The sequence below is a fragment of the Suricata suricatta genome, chromosome 3, assembly GCF_006229205.1.
Source record: "Suricata suricatta isolate VVHF042 chromosome 3, meerkat_22Aug2017_6uvM2_HiC, whole genome shotgun sequence".
In the NCBI taxonomy this organism is placed as follows: Eukaryota; Metazoa; Chordata; class Mammalia; order Carnivora; family Herpestidae; genus Suricata; species Suricata suricatta.
The window spans coordinates 151641778-151663392 of record NC_043702.1 but is presented as its reverse complement, the minus strand read 5'-3'; the positions used below and the strand labels follow the sequence as shown (position 1 = coordinate 151663392).

The following is a 21615-nucleotide window of genomic DNA, read 5'->3' as shown; positions in this document are numbered from 1 at the left end:
TTAGTTCACAATATTTTTGATGGTATAATCTTAGGGTGGGGAGGGGGCTTTAAGGACAATTGGGCCAAATCTCCATTTGATCAGATTAAGGAACCTGTAAGCCAAAGGTGGAGGGAGAAAGGTAACAGGCACAATTTGGAGAGGATGGTAAAGCAGGGGTCCTGTGACTGGCAGGAGAAAACAATCAGGAAGGTGGCCAGAGAGCACCTAAACATGCCATTGTTTGGCATAATTTCTCATGAGCAAGAGAGTTTGGATTTTTGCTGGGTACTGATCTGTTACATTGTTAGATTTCCATTTTTACCAAGGGAGAAAATACAAGTCTACATAACTGATTAGATGTGGGTGATGGGAAAGAAAGAGGCATCAAAGATATTTGGGGTCTCAGGACTTTGAAGAATGGAAGCTCCCATCATGGGAAGTAGAGAAGTTGGGGAATGTGCTAAGGAAGTCAGACCATGGGAGGGAGGAGGGGAGGCCAGTGGGGGCCGGGGGTGGGGGGGAGGAGCTGCCATCTCAACTCTCAAGCAGATACCCAGCCAATCAGCTCGAGATTATATCCAAAGACTCAGAGCAATAGGCACTTGGGGAAGGAGAGGAAGGTTCATCTAAGGGACTAAGGCAAGAAGGGAAGGAATACAAAAAGAAGTCAAGGAAGACCAAGCCTTGGGAGTGTGCCTTCATTAGAGGCATGGAGAAAGACAGACAAGCAAAGAGGAGTCAGAAACAATGGGAAAGAGAAATGCTGGGCTTGAGGGTAGCAGAAAAAGCTGAGAAGCGGCAGTTGAGGCAGAAAAGCCTGGATGGTTTGAACCTAGTCTTTGCTAAGGTCAAAAGTGACTGGAACCCATTAGGGATCCTCAAAAACAAAAGCTACCAGATTCTTCCTCTTGTTTTGGTGATTTGTTGTAAAGAACCAATTATTTATTTCCTTACACAAGACTACTCATCTTCCTAGTTACTATTTCCCTGCCTGCCTATTGTAGGAAAAACTCTTCACGGACCCACCATTAGATCTGAGCTGCTGGAGAGAAACCGGGGCAGCAGAAGGAAAACAAGGTCTTTATTTGACTGGGGTTTTGGGTGCATCATGGGTTCTTACACAAATGTCGCACCAGGCAATATGCTTTGCCTGCACCTGTTTAGACGCGGCAGGATGCAAACCAGATGGGTGCGGCTCCCCTCTGCCCGGTGAGCCCAGCCAGGGCTGCCCACTGCCCCCCACACCGTGGTCCCCCGCACTCCCGCGGCCAGAGTGCAGGCGGTCCGGTTTCAGCCCAGGAACTGAAAGGAACAAATGTGAAGTTCAACTCTGGTCTTAGTGTCGAAGGGAAAACAGCTGGCTCCCTCTTTAAGATATCCTCCTATTAATTTTAAATGCAATAGATTCTTCCTGGGAGGCACTCCAATCCTCTCTAGGTTTAAATGACATTATGGGAAAAGGGGCAGAAGAAAGAAATAGTGCAGCCGGAGGAAGGAGAGTTGCAATGAAATTTTTATAAATTAAAAAATGTATAATTATATCTGATGGTGGTCTCCCTATAATGAGATCCAAAGCAGAGACAGGGAAAAAGAAATAGTGACAGCAAAGCTAAGACAAGTGAGAGCTGTGTCGGCCGAGTGTCCCCACTGCACTGCCCGGTGGGCCGAAGCCGTCAGATGGGCTGAGACCCTGCTGGGGCCGCTGACACAACAGGAGTCATGTGCCCTCTCCATTCGGTCGTCTCCCTGTGGCCACAGCCGCTGTGAATTACCCAAAATGATTTTTCAAAGCCTGGATCAGTTTTTCCCCCGAGTTGACACAAAGACATTTCGGAACTCTCCCCACCTCCTCCCTGTGAACTGCCTGCCACATAGCTGGTGTGAGCTCAGGGGACACAAAATCATTTTAGTATCTGCCATAAAATATAATCAGGAAGTCACATTTGCCACTGGAAAAACAACTTCAATTAATTTTTTTTTTTTTTTACATAAGCACAGTGCTGTTTAGATTATCCTCTGATGTGCATCACCCAGCTCCTGCCTTCCACGATCCTGCCCTGACACGGGTCATGCGAGCTGGCTGCGCAGCGTCAGGCTTTCATACGACGCTGGAAGTCCTGCGAACCAGCACAGAGAGGAACATCCATTTCCCGGTCATCTCAGCTCAGACTCTTCTTTGCACGTTTAGCATGTCTACAAAATACATCGAGGATGACCACACCGCCAGAAACAAACAAAAACCTGCACACTTAAAGCAAGAGCGTCCGCTCGAGGTGAGGAGAGGCTGTGAGTGGCTCTCGTGTGGATCTTACGTACAAAGCGTGAGGCCTCTTCCGCGGTTTCCTAGAGAAGTGACACCGCGGGCAGTTCTGGCACAATCTGCCACAGTCAAACCACGTCTCTAGCAAGGAAGAGGGTGCACGGCTAGAGAGGGGAGGAACACGTCAGAAAGGCCATGGCCGAGGCGGCATTGCTAAGGCAACGAAGCTGCCATAATGGTAAACGCACTGTGACTGAATGGTACGTTCCAAAGGTAGGCAGGAAGTCAGGAAAGTGTCTGTCCTGCCCACAGCAGGCTTCCAGAAATGTCTATGGAACATAATCACCTTCTTACCCGACCAGACTGGCTCTTGCTGGGCCCTTACCTGCTTCCTCACGGTTGAGCTACGCCTGTGGTTGACCCCACCAAATCAGAGAGGACCCGAACCAGCAACGGGTGAAAAAAAAGAGACAATGGGATTAAAAACAATCTGTGCATTAGTTCATGAAGCAAGTCACATTGCTCAGCTCAGTCCCAGTCCCAGGACCCTGGGGATCTCTGCACTTACTATCTTCCACATTCAAAACTAGAAGAGGAGGGAATCACATATACTTGGGTTAGATAATAAGATGATCCCTCTGTCTGCAAGGAGAGACTCGTAAACACCAACGGAAGCCAGTTTTCATTCTCTTGGAAATCCTTAGGGAGCAATTTTGCTGAAGTTTCAAAGACAGAGCGACCGGACTGGAAGGAACCTTGGCGATCCTTCAGGTGAATGACTTTCAAACTCTCCTCCAAGGGAATCAGACTCAGACAGAACCCCCCAGCACGGAGAACAGCACTGCCCTGTCCCAAGTGAAGGGAAGTAGAGCCCGGAGCCTGGCTGGTGGCTCCCTCTGCCCCTCCCACCAGGCCACCTCGAGGGACCTCTCCGGAACACTAGAACTCCTTGTGTTTAGTGGACTGCTCTTTCTTGTCTTAGAGATGAGGGAACTGGACTTGGAAGGAGAGAAGAGAGCAGCCCAAGGTCACACAGCCTAAGGGAATTGAAGTCAGTGTTTTTTCACTCCCATACAGTTTTCCATACAGACATGGGACTTCAGGTGAACTTACATTAAGACTCTATCACCAAGAAGCTATATTCCATGAAATTCCATGATCCTGGTTCCCTCCAGTCAACAAGACTGGTATATTAATGGGATCTTTACTGTAATCCACAAAACAATGAAAGCCAAATGAAGCTATTTCTAAATAATGAGCCTGTAATTGTAAATGGCCTCATGATTATTGTGTGTGTGTTGGCAGATAGAAGTGGTTGATATAATGGGCTAACCCAGGGTCTCTGAGGAGTCCAGCCCATTAAAGCTCTTTCCCTGGTTAAATCAGCACATTTTTAGGCATCTGAGAACTGCTGGCTGGCGGCCGCTCGCTCCCCGCCAGCTCACGAGTTTTCTCATAGCAGCTACATGACTGGGAGGGAAAATATTTGGCTGGGGTCAGGGAGGGAGGGGAAGGTGGGGACAGATTGGGAGGGTTGCATACTTGTACAACAGGCAAGGATTCCTACCAATGCTGTTTGGCAAGCCGGCGCAATGTAGTATTTCATTATCCAGCAACAGTCACTAATTAGGGGCTGTCATCTTTTCCATGCCTAAAATCTCAGATCAAATGCTATCTCCTGATCTTCCTTCTCTGGGTCGGAGACTTCCCCCAAACCACATGCTGAAGTCCAGCAGCTAAGGTTAGGTTACCAGGATCCGTCAGAGCCGAACACTTCCTTTTCCTTGCAAAAGCAGTGGCTTGGGGCGTCTCTTCAGCAAATGATAACTCCCTTTATTCCATTCCGCTCAGCTCTCTCCCGGTCACAGCAGACCCCATTTCCACTTGAGGCCAGATGGGGTCAGCAAGGCAAAGGGAAGGAAGCAACCCTCGCCCTGGTCCCCTCCTTTGCAAAGGCATCCAAAGCCTTCACGCTTGAACTCCCGGGCTCTTTCTCAGAGCTGGGCTGGGACTGCTCTACCCCCACGGGCCTCTCTTCGTCCCTTCCCAGGGTTGTCCCAGGCCACACCTACCTGGCCAGACTGCAGTCTGTCCGCTGACCTGTTGGAAAGACAAAGGCAAAAAGCTCATGTTGAAGCAGAAGGGGCCAGAGAGGAAGACTTGCTGCCAGGAGTCACCTGAAATGCCCTGCCTGGCCTCCCAGAGAGCCGCCAGCATCTCTTCGATTCGTGACTGGCCCTCCAGGCAGAACAAGAAGAGAAACGCCCAGAGCCTCTTCCTGGGCAAGTGCTGTTTCTAATGCTTATTCCCAGGGCTGTTAGTATGTCCCTATAGCCTAGGGGGCGCTGACCCTGCTTCCCCAAGCAAAAACAGGGGTGGCTGTAGGGGACAATAGCAAGGCGGATCCTATTTTAGAGAACAAATTACTAGAAGCCTTCCCAGAGGTGAAATCCAGCTTCTCTTTGGAGTGTGTAGGTGGGTGTGGGAGGCGGGAGGGAGGGCTTGCTTGCTCCTGAGTAATGAGCACAGGAACACACACACACACACACACACACACACACACACACACACACACACGAGTGCGTGGTGAGGGCGGCAAGGGAAGAAGGAAGGAAGAATTGTTTGAGGGGGAGGAGGGAGAAGATAAGGACGTGCTAGGTTTAGATCCATATGAAATTCTCTTAGGTTGGGCTGGGGTGGCAAGGGGAAATGAGATTTAATTGCTGTCAAACTGCGGTTCTCAATCCAACAGCAGGCCCTAATATCGTGTTTAATGGGTCACAGCCTGCTTTAAAAAATGAATATCTTAAAGATCATGAAAAGAATTCTAATTTTAAAAAATACATGTGCTTGTGTACATGGGCCATGATGTAATCTACTTGCTGTCTTTGGATCTACAGTCAACCGAGTGTGGTCTGTATTAGAAGTGCGCTCGCTAGAGCAGGGACACCCCAGCAGGTGCTGGGCTGGGGAAGAGGTCGTGATCCGCGCTCCTGGAGAAACAGCTCCAAGGACTGGGGGAGGGCAGGGCTTCCTCTCGCCTTTAAAGGTTGCTAATTGTTGATTACACTTCAGTTCATCCTGAGCACTGTCCTCCCCCACCCTGAACAGCCTCTCATTACTAAAGGCTCCGCTTTCATCTGCAAAAATATTATTCTGAGCCATTATTTTCAACATCTGTCCCATTTCCATTCTGGAATATTCATACACATCAATTATCCCTCTGTGACAAGAACAAGGGGCTCTTGCATTATGGTGACAAATACATTCGGAAGGCAGGGACACGATGACTTGCACACAGCAAGATCTGCAGCTATTTTTTTCCTTATTGATAGAACTTGTCATCTTTAGATGGAGGCAATTTGCAGCACTAATGAATGGTCACCAACCTCTGCCCCTCCACACTGGCAAATCTGGTGCGTGTTTGTGTGTGCAGACCCATTCACACACACGCTTTCTCTCTCTTTCACACACACACACACACACACACACACACACACACACACTTCCAAGGTCCTGCTCCCCATTTCATTTATGGGCTATGTTTGGATTATTTTAGCAAAAAGGAAATCATGGTTATAATTTGCTTCAAATAGTTCCGGGCTTTCTTTCCTCTGATTCCCTACGAAGCAATCTGATAACCCAAAAGTAACGATTTTCTACAAGCAAAGCTGGGATCTCAGTGCCCAAACCTGTTTCAGCCTGAGTCCCTTGGGTGGCAGGGAGGAAAGAGAACAGAAGTTACCTAACAGGCATTCTTTACATAAAAGAAAATGGCTTTACAATCACAAGATCAAAGATACAGAGATAAAAAGAACTCATCACCTGGGGGAACCGGCCAGTGCAGGGGGAGGACAAGGCCAGAATGGTGGGTGGGAGGCTCTGGTATGAAAAATGTAGCCTGATTCCTGAGGCCGATGAGTCAATGAGCACCATATGCCTGTCTACACTGCAATTTGTCTGAAGAGTGCTCAAGAGTTTGTTTTAAAATGTTAAACCTCTGTGCAGTTTTGCCTTTCACTGGTCTTACCACATACTGCCTGTAGCTTCCTGGTCCCATTTTAAGGGACGAGATGAGCAGGGCAGGGAGGGGTGGGGACCGGGCATTCAGAGGCATCCCCAACCTGGGAATCCCATTAATCACAGGATGCTGAGAGCTAGGCAGGACCCGGGCAGGGCGCCCAAAACCCCAGGGAAGCTTCTCTTTCAACCTTCGCCTTCTGTTTGACAGCTGAGGAGACAAAGTCCAGAGTGCCAGTCTGGTTCTTTGCTTTGCTACTTTCCAGGGTCTGGTTAAAATCATACTTGATTCACGGGTGAGATAGGCCATTCGGTACCACGGCCTCTGCATGGCGGAGGCAGAGAGGGCTGCCACTTTGCACCAGGACCCTCCAAAGCAGAAGGAAACCGATGCTCTGACCTGACGCTACAGAAAGCAGCAGTCTGTGGGTCCCTCCTGCCTTTGAGAAGCCTCTCCTCTCCTCAGAGCAGATGCGTTCTCCTCTCCCTGTCCCTGCGTTCCTGCCACAGCCTCGGTCCTGCTACAGAGAGGCTGAGAGTTTCAACAAAGCGTCTGGAGAGCAAGTAACCCATCAGCCCTTTCCCCCAGCCGTGGCGGAGAAGGGGGACAGGGTGGAGGGCAGGCACACTCCATTTAAACAAATAGATGATGCACATTAGTGCTTCATTAAGCACTGGCCTTCTCCCATTACTCAGGCAGTCATGTGGGGCCGGGTGCCTCACAGCGAATAGGCGAGGAAAAGAAATGCATTCATATAACAAGATCAGGCCCACAGTGCTTATTGGGGAGGCTCAGCCGAACAGCTCGGGGCTTGGCCTGCCCCCCCAATTGCCAAACCTCCAGCAGAATTCCTATACTCACTTTCTCCCAGGGTTTTCTGGAGAAGGTCATGCTTGGCTTGGAGCTTGGTGATGAGGTTCCTGCCTTCCAGGTACTCCTTCATTTTCTGTAAGGGAGGAGGAGAAAAGCAATCAGACTCCTGAAGATTGGGGGGGAAAAAAAAAGAACACCCAGATGCTCAGCTGTACAATTCCCTTTCTATAAGAGGGCATTTGGTTCCTGACCCAGTTTCTACTAGGTTCCTTTTTTATTTCTCTAAGGCCCTGAGCATCTGGACAGCTACTGATTTCCATGCTGGCTGGGTATCCCGGTCTGTGCTCTCCTGGGAGCCAGCTCCACATTGGCTAGTGTAGGAAACGGTCTCTCAGAGCCCCTCATCCATCTCTTTCAGTTCCACTGAAGAACACGAGGTGGGGGTGGGGTGGGTAGACGCACTGAGCCCACATCCTCTTGGTGTGAGGACATACACCTGCCACTCGTCACCTGCACTGACATCGGCCCCACCCGGGCCCCTCCCGGAGTGCATTCCAACACACCAGGAGCAATGCCAAGGGCAGGCTCAGTCCCTGCCTAAGCCCCAAGCCAGCAGGCAGAGCATCTTTTGTCTGAGCTGTTCCTTAAGCCCTTTCCTCCTCTATTCTGCATGGAGTCTTTGTGAAGAGCTTGGGGTTTCTGAGCTTTTAGAGAGAGGGGCTATACTGCCCCCCCCACAATGGTACATACACATAGCCGTACTTCCAAACACACACGAGGTTATGGAAATGCACTCCCCTCTGCTCTAACAGTCAAAAAATGCAATTGCTGTGCTGGAGTTTCTGATTTGACCTCTTTCCACCCTTGTCTGCTCGGGGAGAGACTCTATTTCCCTGGACAATTCATCAAATCTTCCAAACAATACTATGAGCTATGATTATCACTGTCCCCATTTTACGGATGAGGGCCCCAAGATTTGGTGAGAGATTAAACAGGCTGCTCAAGGTCAAACTGTGAGTGAGTGGTGGGTGGAGCCCGTGTCCAGACATATGGAGTGCGACAATTCGGGGTGTGTGCTCCACCATCAGGAAGGCACGCTCCATCCAGTAGGGTGCACAGCATACGGAGAAGCAGAGCAAAACTTCGTGGTATTAATTCTTTATAGATGTGGAGCAATTCAAAGGTTTTCAGAGCCTGTGAGCACTTCCTCTCTCCGCTGACGCACCCAGGAACTCTGTAGAGCACACTGGAGAAGACATCACTCTTCCCTTGTTTCAGATGAGCTGATGGTGGGCAAGGGGTTCTGAACTGCAGGTCAGTGCCAGCCCGGAAGTGGAGTCCTAACACGTTTTTCTACTCTACCCTGCAGCCACGCATGGGGACCGTTGTTTGCCTCAGTTGTCTCTGAGGTCAGGGGTCATCTGCCACGTCTACACTTAGAGGCGAGACGGCCGTGTTTCCCGGGTAAGATCCCTGAGTGACTCATTGGTGATACATGACAGAGTGTATTAAATCGTTAATACGTCTGTCCTTTCAATGTATTAAGCAAAAAGTATAATTCTACATCAAGCCTCTGATTTTATGGCTATTACCACTCAGGATGAAGACAGGAAAAAAAAAGGTGAAAAAAAATGTGAGTTACTTTTATTCTGTACCTTTCTGTAGTGTCAACTTTTAACCAAAAGTGTGCATTTCTTCTGTCTCTCTTTCTCATGTAGAAACAAAGGGAAAAAACATGTTTTCTCTGGGATGCACATCCTGGCCCCCCGCCATGCCCCTGCATGTGCCTTTGCAACTCTCACCCAGCCCTGGCCCAGGGCGCTTGTCACTCACGCGACTTTCTTCCCAGACTTCCCGTTCCCTGGGCTCTGTGTCATTATTCTTTGCATCCCTGATGCTTACTCCTGCACCCAGCAGACCAGAGACACTCAATAAATGCTTGAAGCAGTAAAGAAATGAAGAGTCTCACTCCCCTCTGCCAGAGCCGTCCTCAGTGGTCACAATCCAAGCCCCCCGCTGTGCCCCTCCTCTCTAAACAAAGTAGAAAACAAACAACAGCAAACCCTGTACCAAATCATTGCTGTTGCTTCACTCCCGGCCTGTTTCCTCAGCTCCTTTGTGCCTTTGCACGAGAACATGTGCCCGAGAACAGGCTCCCTTATCACCTTCGCCTTTCCATCTGTTCCAGCTGCCAGCTCACCTGCTGTCAGTCTTCCCTGGGTGATACCCGAATCCCCAAGCAGCACCTAACTGTGGGGCCGGGAACAGGACCGCAGGGCCCAGAGGGGAAGAACCTGCAGAAAACATGCACTGCTAACATCTGAACCCTCAAAGGCCCCTCTCTGGAAGGTTATCCCAGAAGGCTCTCAAGGTTTCCTAATGAGGAAAGAAATTCACCAAGAAATTGTAACCCTTAAAACCAGACCAGACTGCTCAGAAAGCAGCCAAAAGTCTCAAAGGAGATGGATGCAAATTCCTTCCTCTCACTCATATTTCTACTTGTGACTCCAGAATTCATTTTCTCATTCATGTCACCGTCTGCAAGTAACTCTGGCTGTCACTTGGTGAACCATTAAAACAAATAACAATCTGATAAAGATGTATGATGGATTACCTTCTCAGGTTCTATGAGATCCTGCAGGATCAAAAACTATGTCGAGGTTGGCCCGCATCCCAGTAGTGGAAACAACGGTTGGAAGTTTTCCATCTGGGTAAGCCGGGTATGGCAGGGGAAAGTCATCCTAGAGTTCACAGGCACGCGATTTGTCACCTCCCTGTCCCTCATGGTTAGTTAGCACTCGTCTGAATGAGACAGAAGTTGGGAGAAATAATCTGGCCTTGCTGACAGAAGTCTTCAGTTGCTGACTGGACACACAGAGAAAGAGGCCAAGGCAGCTGAAGGTAAGGAAGGCATAAGGGCCTTTTTTTTTTTAAGCTTATTTATTTATTTAGAGAGAGACAGAGACAGTGGGAATGGGGGAGGGGCAGAGAGAGAGGGAGAAGAGAGAGAATCCCAAGTAGGCTCTGCATTGTCAGCACAGAGCCCAACTCGGGGCTTGAACTCATGAAACCATGAGATCATGACCTGAGCTGAAACTGAGAGTCAGATGCTTAACCGACTGAGCCACCCAGTTGTCCCAGGAGTAAGTGGCTTTTTGATGAATTCTGGAGACCCAGAGGCCATGAAAAGAACTGTTATGTGTTATCTCAAAATCCCTTCCTTGGTGAATAAGGGTCACTTTCCTTACTTAAAGTATGTTCCAATAGAGGTAACTCATTTCTTTCACTCCTTTCTCTGCACCTTGCTCCCCTCCCCAAATATCCGAAAGTAAAGTCACTAACCTCGAATTTTCATTGATGGCAGAGAAGAGAAAGGGCAGGGTTCTCTTCTAGATCATCACGAAATCAAGTCTGACTAGAGCCGTTACCCTCCCTCCAAATTTTACACTCAATATTATAAAAACTAAGAATTTCTTCAAAAAGTAGGAAGGGAGGCAAACAATCTATTGGGTCATTTGGTTTTGTTTGCCTCTGTGAGCCTTCAATTCCGTTTTTACGATCTCATTAATTTATTTCTTAATAATTCCTAACTGGTTATTATTGGTCAGTAATGAGTCTTATTTACTTAACAGTAATAATGTAACAGTTTTCTTTCAGAGCCCTCCCTTCCTGACAGGCATTTTTGTCTCAGTAAAATGAAAGTCTGAGTTGGGATACTGTCATCCTACTGCTAACTTGGGCAAGTCACTTAACCCCCAGCATCTTTGTTCCCCATCTGAAAAATGGGGATAATAATTTCTTTTTTCCCAAGGTTGTTTGAAGATGAAATAGGATAACGAGCATGCCCGTGATGGTTAGCATGTGGTCTAGCCAACCAGCCGGCGGTCAAAAGCATTCCTTGTACCTGAATCACCTACTCAGATAACCTCAACACAGTCCTCTCTACACTTCATTGCTGTGTGCTAATCCATAAGACAGCTGAATCAAACAGGTTTCTGGCCGAAAAAGAAAAAGAAAAAGAAAAAAAAGTAAAAGGCACTAGAATGCTTTTCAAATTTAAATTAAAATACCTCTTCCCTTTAATACCACGGCAGTATAAAACTCATGGACCTTGTTTATGCCTTGGGTTTAACCTGTGTGAAGTTCCCATTGCTTGCAAAGGAGAGGGGAGGGCAGGAGGAGTGCTATGTCTACCCTGCCCTGTGCACAGTGACGGGTGAGGTGGTGGCTTCCCCACCATCCTGGCACACTGACATTTCTCTCCTCTCTGTCAATTAAAAAAAATTTTTTTAAATGTTTATTTATTATTGAGACAGCGAGAAACAGAGCATGAGCTGGGGAGGGGCAGAGAGAGAGAGAGGGAGACGCAGAATCTGAAGCAGACTCCAGGCTCTGAGCTATCAGCACAGAGCCTGATGCAGGGCTCAAACCCACGAACCATGAGATCATGACCTGAGCCAAAGTCAGATGCTTCACTGACTGAGCCACCCAGGCGCCCCTCCCTGTCAATTTTTAAAGTAGCAAATGGGTGTCAGACAGAATATGTAACAGCAAACCTGTAATCGGGAGCACATCTCCCACTTTAATTGACAGGGCAGGGGCTACGAAGGTACCTACTTAGCACATATCTCCCAGAGTGCCTGTAGAGAATATAAAGATAAAAAAGGATCTTCGGGGCACCTGGGCGACTCAGTTGTTTAAGTGTCCGACTCCTGATACTGGTTCAGGTCCTGATCTCACAGTCGTGAGATAGAGCCCTGTGTCGGGTTCTGTGCTGACAGCATGAAGCCTGCTTGAAATTCTCTCTTCCTCTCTCTGCCCCTTCCCTGCTCGCACACACACTCTCTCTCAAAATAAATAAATAAACATTAAAAAAAAAGATTAAAAAAAGATCTTGGACCACACCAAATCTAGGGGGCTAGAGCACTGCCACAGTGGCTAAGGTGCCATCTCCTCTCCTATGACCTTACCAATTCTGTCCCCAAGAATTGAGGCAGTGTATCTCTGTTCATTTTATCAGCCATGATCTTTAACTTCTTTACTCCATCCCCTACACAAAAACCCCATACTCCAACCCTCATACAAGGAAATACTTAGGAGAAGTACCAGCCTTATAGGCTTTGGCTGTCCTTGGCTAAATAGCATTACTATCCACGAGCCGGGAACTGGTTAAATGATGGTACATCCATTTGTACAACAGAATTCTGTGTAGCGATTAAAAATGGAGGCAAAGGCATTGGTTAGGCTGCTGACTCTTGGTTTGGGCTCAGGTCATGATCTCAGTTTGTGGGTTTGAGCCCCATGTAGGGCTCTGTGTGGACAGCGGGGAGCCTGCTTGGGATTCTCTGTCTCCCTTTCTCTCTGTACCTCCCCACTTGTACTTTCTCTCTTTCAAAAAGAAATAAACATTAAAAAAGAAATAAATAAATAATTAAAAAGGAAGCAGATGTCTTTGGACTAATATGAAAAGAATATCCAAAAATAAAATTAAGTGAAAAAACAAAAGTGAGGAATAGGATAAATGGTATACTTCATTTTAAATAAATGTTTACTTACTTATTTTTAGACACAGATGGAGAGAGAAGGAGGGGGGAGGGCAGAGAGAGAATCCAAAGCAGGATCCTCGTTGTCAGTACAGAGATAGATGTGGGACTCGATTCTATGAGTCATGACATCATGACCTGAGCTGATATCAAGAGTTGGATCCTTAACCAACTGAGCCACCCTGGCGTCCCAAGTGATACAGCTCTTCTTTTTGTATTTCTCCTTATTTGATTTCATAATACTTCTTTTTTAAAAAATATTTTCAATGTCTATTTATTTTTGAGAGAGAGAGAGTGAGTGAGCAGGGGTGCGGTAGGGAGAGGGGGACAGAGGACCCGAAGCAGACTTTGTGCTGACAGCAGAGAGTCCGATGTGGGGCTCAAACCCATGAGCCATGAGATCATCACCTGGGCCGAAGTCAGAGGGTTAACCAACTGAGCCACCCAGGCGCCCTGATTTCATGACATTCCTAATGTAGTTTGTTGTATTAAAGGATATGTCAGTGGTTGCCTATGCATAGGATATCTCTGGAAGGACACAGAAGAAACTGGTTTCAGTCACTGGCAGAGGGGAGAGGAAATGAGGGTCAGAGATGGGTAGAAGCTTGACTTTTTCTGTCTGCTCTTTTGAATTCTTTGCATCTTAAATAATTTTTTTTTAACAGTCACTAAAGAAAGCAATGGGATAAAAAGTTGACATTGCTGGATTGTGTGTTATGAAAGATGAGTGACATAAAACAAAGGGGATCAGGAAACATGGCCTCACTCAGGGCAAAAGAGACGATAAAGCTGCCAGGCTCTTTCTGAGCCTTTCCTTCACCTCAGCTTCATCAGCAGAGAGTGGAGAGGAAAGCCAGTGGCTGGAGATCAGGCGACCAGAATTCTAGTTTTAGCCCTTGCCGAGTCCCTTGGAACAGCTACCCAATTTCTCCACATTTGGGTTCTTTCTTTTAATCTTTCAAATGGGAAGGTTTGGTTAGATGATTTCCAAAAATCACTTCAAGCTTTCTAGTTCCCACAAACAGCGGACCTTTATAGGGCATGCTTCGAACTTCCAACTGACGTCATCTGGGCAGATCAATCTGAGGACAGCGGAGAACAGCTCGATAGCAGCCCCCCGATGTTCCAAAAGAAGGGAGCTTCTGGGATGCGTTCCTCGGATGCTTTCGAATGGCACAGAGAAAACCAGAGGCAACGTTTGTGGGGGCAAGAGACCAGGGAACGCCTGTCTGCAGTCGTGCAGGCTTTGTATGGTTTGGCAGGTGCAGGCAGCCAGGCTGATATGCACCCCCTCTTTTTTAAATGTCCCTTTCACCACCACCCAAAAGCCGTGTTATCATGAAATGAATTATTTGATGCCCCAGTCATGAAAATGCTGAACTCTCTTGTATATCCATTACTACCCAGGCCCAGACAAAGAGTGTTCCTGCTAGTCAAGGAAATTTGCACCCAATTTTGGTAAGTAGTGCTCTGGCCACAGAAGACAGGAAGTGGGCTAGGGGACAACAAGGGCATTCAGACAGAGGTGAATGCGTGGACAGGGCCACCGGTCTGACTACGGTCATCCCTGCTCTTACTAAAGGTCACCCTTGAATACACATGTCATAGTTTCATTGAAAGCCAAAAACTAATTCTGACAGGCTCAAATACAGATTTTTATGTCCAAAATTCCTTACTTAAAAAAAAAAAAAAAAAGAAAGAAATCTTCTGCAATGTAATGAGATTTGGTCATTAAGTAGCGTTATATCTAAGCAATCCAGACAGAGCAGCTAAACAATCCTATTATTAAAAGCTTCTAGAGTGTTCAACAGCCTCCTGAGATAAGAAAGCTCACAGCGGCGACACAGCCCTCACGACAGACAAGACACTCTTGTCCTGTTCAGCCCAGGCCCCGCATGCCTTTTCACTTTGCACAGACTACTCTCCCCTCAAGGAAGGCCATGCTCCCCGTGACTTCCTGCCTGGTTCACTCGTCCCTCGAGATCAAGCACAGAAGTCACTTGGTGTGCAAGGTTTCCTCAACTCTGTCCATCCCCCTTGCCACTCATGCATGTGCGCAGGTATGTGTTGCACAGTTTTTATATCTATTTTTTTGACTGCAGAAATCAATCTATCGTAACTGTTTGGAAATATATGAAATGAAAACAAAAAGACCTTCCTTCAGAGGGCCAATCCTATCATTGTCCTCCTCACTGCCTACACTCGCCTTCCCAATGTTAGTGAGCATGGCGTCTGGCACATTGAAGATCCTCAATAAACTATCAAAGAATAAGTCAATAGTGATTAATGAAGAAGGTAATAATGCTTGTGGGGCTAGAAAGTATTCAGCCATTTATGGAGCGCTAACTACAAACCAGGCTGCGTGCTAAATATTTTTAGCAAATAAATAGCAAATTCATTTTTAGCTCAAAAATGAATGAATGGGCCAAGGTATTGTTCCAATTGCTCCACTATTTTCCTGTGTAGATTTTAGTGTTTTACTCATAAATATATTTAAAGAGTGTTATGATGAAATGAATTAGAAAAATATTAATCACTTGCTAAAATGAAAGCAGATTGTAAAACAATATGTATAGCAGAGTCCCCTTTTTTGTAATTAATATGCACTCACAGATATGTTTGTGTGTCCAGAGGAAAAAACAGGAAGGGAATATATCCTGATACTATTATCTCCAGCTAGTAGGATTATGGATGATTTTTATTTGCTCTTTTTTGTTTCTCTATTTATATCTTAAGCATGCTTTACTTTGTATAACAAGAAAAAAGTTATTTTAAAAGAACAATACTGTTCAATCACTCTTTTTCAACAGTCTTCTCCAGGATTTAAAAAAAAAAAAATCGAAAGAATTCTTAGTTTAACTAAGTAACAAAACAGATTTCTTTTTTTAGAAACGATAGCAAATCACTAGTGTTCTTAACAGAGAGAGGGTAGTGTTCAAAGAAGAATTAAACAAATTGTTCCAGTTGGAGGAAAAATTCAATTTACTGCATGCAGACTGTGTTTCTTGACTGAAAAACAAGTTAATTCCTCTCATTCAGAATCAGTATGCATATTCACTGGCCATATTTCTTCTCACATCTGCAAATTTAATTTCTCCTTTCTTGGTTGTCAGAAGATTAGAAAATAAATTTTAGCCCAGGCAATGAATCCTACTTGGCAAGCTCAAAATAACTTAATTATTAAAAAGCAGCACCAAAAACCAGCCAGGAACCTTCCAGAGGGCTGTTAATACTACTTAAAGAAAATAGGGTCTATTTCTCTTAAAGAAGCCTGGGAGATGAACAAATAACAAAATATAATGTTTTGAAATTCCCTGAAGACCAACAATGGTGCACATAACTCGTTCTTTGGAATTTCAGCTATAATTATGAAAGATAATTTCCCATCAACAAAAATTAGGAAATAAGGTCATTGCAGCACCTAGAAGAGATGATAGAATTCAAAAATCAGATATGTGCTAGCCAGAATATTTGGATGTAGTTCCCAAGAACCAAGAAATGAAGTCCTCCTTTTGTGACACCCTATGGCTGAGAAGGAAACTTTCCAACAGAAGCCTACCAGCTGCTTAAAAAATTCTTTAAAAGAATAATCTTCCTGGTAGTGTACTTGGGAGCACCTTTCTCTTGGGGAGGGGGGTGTCCCTGTTACACACATTCAGCTTGTAGATATCTGTGTCTTTAAGTGTAGGAATGGTCTCTGAATATGCCTAGATCCAAATCAAGATATTCAAAGACTACCCTTTCAATGCCAGACAAGGACTTTGGGTTCCGAGCCCCTCTGTGTGCCTCAAGGGATCCTCAAGAGCCATCGAGCCCCTCACCGTGAAATAGAACTGCTCGGTCTCTTGCTGGTTGGCTCTCCTTTTAGCGATGCTGGGCTTGCTCATGAAGGTTTCTGAGACCGTGGACTTGACGGATTCCATAGAGTTGCTGTACTGGAAGCAATCAGACACATCAAAATCCTCGACGGTCACAATGTCCTGGATGGTCTGCAGAGTGGCCTCCATTGTCTTCTTGACCTGCCGTGACAAGGGCCAGCATAGCACATGAGGGGCAGGCTGCAGAAGAGCCGGTAACGGGGGAGCTTGGAGCTGCGGGAGGGGTGGCTGGAGGGAAAGGGGGCTGCCGCTGGGAGGTGCCGCCCCACTTCCCCCTAGATGGTGCTGAGTGAATGAGAGCCATCACACGGACTCTGCTGTCCAGGGCAACTCTCTCGGGTGAGGACCTAAAAACCACCCCCCTCTTCAAGCTACGTATTTGACCCAGCTCTTTTGGTTATTATTTACTTTTTAAATTTAATATTAGCTCTTGGCTATAATGGAAGCTCTAGCGGAGAGCATAAAGCAAATCCAAACCGATGCCATGATGTAAAGAGCTAGTTGAGCTATGAGATGGGCCCGGTCCCGCAACGCCCAGGTTCTGTTTCAACAAATCAGCGCATCTGTTTCTCTACTCGCCAACTACGTGACCCGTCCCCAGTCTTTCCCGATCTTCCCGACTGACTGAGACGCCAGGTAAGAAGTCACCAGAGCACAAAAGAAACGCTGCCCTTTTGAACTAGCTGTGGAAAGCGAGTACTCTGGGCCCAGAAGAAAGTCCCCCTCTTCAAAGACGATGGAGATGTTTTAAGTGTCAAAGTCAAAGGCCTCTGTTTGTTTGGAAATGCTGGAAAAAGCCAGGCATGAGGGGGTGGCTTCGGAGACACAATATTATTCACACAGCTGCCAAGTGCCATTTTGATTAAATGTGTAGAGGGGGGAAAAAAGCATTTTGCAAAAGCCCAAAATAGAGCTCAACCTTTGGCAATGCAAGAGCAACTTCCTGGAGTTCAAGGGCAGGATGTAGCAGAGAGGGAAAATCCAAGGCTACATTTGGCTAGGAAATGTTTGCGGCAGCCCGGACATTCTCTGCATGCTCCTTCCACCTGCTCCCAGACGCGCAGCAAGAACGAGGGTCAACAGGGAAACACAGAGGGTGGCTGCAAGTCTCCTAAGCAGGAAACTCACCTCTTCGTTCTCAATCTTCAGGGTGGACAGACGAGACTGCAGTTGCTGGCATCTCTGTACCAGCTCGCTCTGGACAGGCTGCTGGGCACAGAGCTGGGAAGCCTGCCAAAAGAAAGCAATACCAGGTCAGGAAGAGGACACAGTTCTTTTGGCGGTTCCAGAGTCCCATTACTGCTAATAAAAGTACTCATGTTCAAGCTGTAAGCCTCATGGTTTCTATGTTAAAACAAAACACAAAGGCAGAGCATGTGGACCTCCTCCAGGACCAAAGAGCACAGGAGGGAATGCGGAGTGGGACCTGTTTGGAAAGATCATGTCTCTCCGTTTGGGGCTTATCCCCAGGCTGGCGCTTGGTAGGGTCTGCGGCTTCATGGAAGCCGGTGTTAGGCGGAGGAGCACCTCGGGCAGCCCCCAGTCCAGATACACAATGCTCTGGCGGGCGGATTTCCTGCTACAAGTCCTAGTGGCCACCTCTCCGGCCCCTCCTTCTTTCCTCTTCAAGCACCAGAGTGAAAGCAGGAGAGAAGTGGGTCAGGAGGCTAGCTTGCCGCTGTTGGCAGCCGGCATGTGTTTATAAATCTGGGCCATGCAGGAGAGGTCTGACTCAATGAGAGAGTGTGTAAAGCCAGGAACAAGTCCCCAGGCAATGCTAGGGGGCCCCAGCGGGCACAGAATCTGGTGGAATTCCCTCCTTTTGCCCCAGGTTTGCCCCAGATCTGTGTGGGAAAGGAGTCTGCCCTTCCCCTAAGAATGACAGTCAGTAAGCTTTTCCCTGTGTGAAAAGATGGTTGAGCCACCATCTCTTGATGGGGGCACGGTTATGGCACGGGTATGAGGTCACCCACAGTCCCCAGGATGACAGATGAGGAACAGAAGGCTGGCAGATTAGGAGGCAGGACCCACATGGAGGCAGCTCCTGTCACCTTGACACCATGTGTCCCTTAGCCTCTTGTCTGCATAGAGACATCTGGATAGAACTGGCCTCCTTCTTCCTAAGCAATGAGTGGGCACATTCACATGCCCACAGACCATTCTCTTGCCTAGAAGACAAAACCCCTCTTTAAATGGAGGGGGCTGGGACCTGACCTTTTCCTTCATTGGCTTTTAAGCTCCCAACTGACTTGACCTCCTCTCCCAGCTGAAGAGCTGGCCTGAGCCGGCTCTCAGATCTGAAGAGAGCTGACTTCACTCTCTGGCTCTTGGATAAGCAGACACAATGGAGAAAGCTCAGTGGCCAGGATGGGTTAGAGCCAAGAGTGAAACTCTCTGGCTGCCTGATGTCACTGGTCAGGCATCCAGAGCCCCACAAGCCTCTGGGGGCACCAAAAGTAGAGCCAAGCGCCTCCTCCCAGTACATCTGAGAGTGTTTGGCAACCACGCATGTGCTGAGTGCCCCAGAACACCCGTCAGTGCGGGGCCTTGGCCAGTTTCAGGGCTTCCGGTCAAAATGCCACCCGAACCTTGGCCTTAGTTCAAGGACTTCCAGGCAGCTCCCTCTCATTGCCTCCACAGTCCACAGACAGCCCACACTGGTGGGGAGAGACTGGCTGCAGGGACCAAGAAAAACTTGCCTTCTCATCTTTTTTTATTTTCTGCTCCTATGAAGGCTAGGCTGGAATGCAGAACCTTTTCAAGATCGAGGGCTGATCTTGGCCCCTGCCTGGCTTAGCCACTGATCAGCTGTATCACACAAGGAGAGGGCCTAGACAGAAGAATGGATTGTTAAATTTTAAAGTAACCCAGACCTAGCAGGAAGGAATCATGGAGGGAGAACCACCTCCAAGCCTGTGCCTTTAAGAAGCAGCAAGGCTGCTGAGGCAGGCTTTGGCAGAGGACCCCGAAGTGGGGTGCAAGGTAATGCACTCCAGCTGTGCTCCAGAGTATGAGACTAAGGCACTGACAGGGCTACGAGGGGGCCCGAGCACCCAGCATTTGGAGCCTCCCTTTATGGAGACAAGCTGTTTGGCTCAGAAGGGAACTCAGTCAACACCAGGAAATGTATCACTCCACTCAGCCCGTCCCCAAGTCCCACTGATTCTTGGGACAGAATCTCAGTGGCAGCTGGAGAAGGGGACTGGAAGATGAGATGGACCAGCAGCCAGGGCAGGTGAGGAATGGGACTTCCTGGGGCTTGGTGACACCCCTTCCCCCCACTCTGACTGCACACGCTTCCATCTCACTTTCCCATCTGTTCAGACGCTGACATTTCCTAAGTCACAGAAATGGAAACAAACTGTACATGGCTTGATTTTCCCTGAGGAGAGGAAAGAAATCATCTCCACATTTTTGTCTTCAGGAGAGAAACGTTGCCCTCTCCTCTGTGGCCTACTGATGACAGGGAATCTTCTGGTTACACTGCAACAGTTGTCATTCTGGAGCAGGGTTTTCTAAAAAGCATCTGGATACTAATCCTGATGGCAACACCACATTCCCTTGTTGAGAGCATATTATTGTTTTTCGGTCACTTAGGATCCATTCCTCCCTCTTCTGGTAACTTTGGCCTGACTCTCCTCTGGGGGAACCTCTCACCCCACAACTCAGGCATGGAGGATGTGACGTAGGCATAAGCCAGTCAGTCAACTGCAGATACCCAGCCACAATGATTGGTGCAGGGATAAACACATCAGCCAATCAGAATGATTGGGAATTTTGTGGGGGCTTCAAGAAGGGAAGCAGATACTCCTTCTACTGGATTTGGACCTATAGGATCAGGCTCTCATGGAGTAAGAGTCTAACCTGAGAATACAGCCAGTATAAAATGTGAAGCAGGGAGAGAGAGAAAGAGAGAGAGAGAGAGAGAACAAACCCGAGTCTTGATAAATTCCCAATTCTAAATCCAAAGACACCTGAAGATCCATTTATTTCTATTATGTAAGCCTGTACAGCCTCCCTCTGCTTTAGCCCAGAGGCTAAGGGGTAGCTCCTACCCGCAGGAATGAGGTTCACTCTCATTAGCATGCACAACCACCCCAAATGGAACCAAAAGTTTCCGAGTAATGAAAACCAAAGAGCTTCTCGTTCCCCTCACTCTATTTAGGCCCTTCTTGTTTTAGTCTTGGAGGTGAAAAGTTCAAAGCAGGGCCCCCATGTTTCTGTTCTTCTGCCTGGCAGACAGCATCAGGCTTCTTGGATGACATCTTAGCTCCTGTCCTGTCTGTAGGTACTCATTCTTTTTTGTTCAATACCCAAGCAAAACTATACTTTTTATTGCAATCTTCTAAAGCCAAGAGAGTAAGATCCTTCGGCTCTCTGCCAAGTGACAAAAGATCCCACCATGACTGTCAGCCCTTCCTCCCCATCAAAAGCCTTTAGTACCTGGTGCCGTCTCAGCTCCTCTTCCAGACTCAACCATTTGGAAGCCTCCTTCAGCTATTTCCTCTCACCACACTGAACTGTTCGGTTTTAGAACACACCTGCGGTTTTTCCCCTCCACTGATCCTGCTGGGTCCTATGGGGGTCCCTCACGATGTATATTTTGAACTTTCTCTCAACTCACCAGAATTGAAGCTCCCTGAGGGCCCTAATCCCCAGTGTCGATGGTCAAGGCCCGCAGGCGCACAGTAGCTATTTGCCAAATGAGCGGAATGTTCCTCACCCACCTGACAGCAAGACAGCCCCAGGCCTAGCTCTCCCCAGAACAATGTGGCCTTAGCGTAGTGAATCTGGACATGAGGGAGGGTGGCGATGGGACGAAGGCCTCACCATGTCCCCCATGTGGGGCTGGAACTCAAACTTCATAGGTGGGCAGAAGACATTGTTGTACATCTCCATGAGGCGCTGCTTGTCACTGGTGGCATCCAGGTTTTCTACGGCATTCTCGATGGCATCCAGGCCCTCGTGCTTGGACTGCTCCAGATTCAGCTCAGCGGAGAGGAAGGTGCGTAGCGCCCGGTTCAGGCTAGCATGGTAGCCTAAATCACAACACTGCTGTGGGACGGAGAAGGCACATGAGCAAACCGTGGACAGTCCCAAAGCTTGGAAGAAGGACAG

At 47.6% G+C, this 21615-nt stretch overlaps 1 protein-coding gene and 1 long non-coding RNA gene across 10 annotated transcripts in view; both read right to left on the bottom strand.

The window, feature by feature from the left end:
* The window catches only part of SRGAP2 (SLIT-ROBO Rho GTPase activating protein 2), a 227132-nt gene that overhangs the window by 38757 nt on the left and 166760 nt on the right, over positions 1 to 21615 (bottom strand). For 7 of the 9 annotated variants that reach the window (XM_029935602.1, XM_029935600.1, XM_029935605.1 and 4 more), the window contains exons 8-13: positions 21328 to 21552; positions 17626 to 17727; positions 16441 to 16638; positions 7125 to 7209; positions 4315 to 4342; positions 2628 to 2652 (exon numbers count right to left, since the gene is read on the bottom strand). In XM_029935602.1, coding sequence (XP_029791462.1) covers positions 2628 to 2652; positions 4315 to 4342; positions 7125 to 7209; positions 16441 to 16638; positions 17626 to 17727; positions 21328 to 21552 — 663 coding nt within the window. The remainder of the gene's footprint in view (positions 1 to 2627; positions 2653 to 4314; positions 4343 to 7124; positions 7210 to 16440; positions 16639 to 17625; positions 17728 to 21327; positions 21553 to 21615) is intronic. The other 2 variants (XM_029935603.1, XM_029935606.1) reach the window with 1 other exon arrangement.
* On the bottom strand, positions 1936 to 2601 carry LOC115288351. The gene is made up of 2 exons (XR_003906957.1): positions 2299 to 2601; positions 1936 to 2175 (listed from the first exon to the last, which is right to left on the bottom strand). It is a non-coding gene; the product is annotated as an uncharacterized LOC115288351 (long non-coding RNA).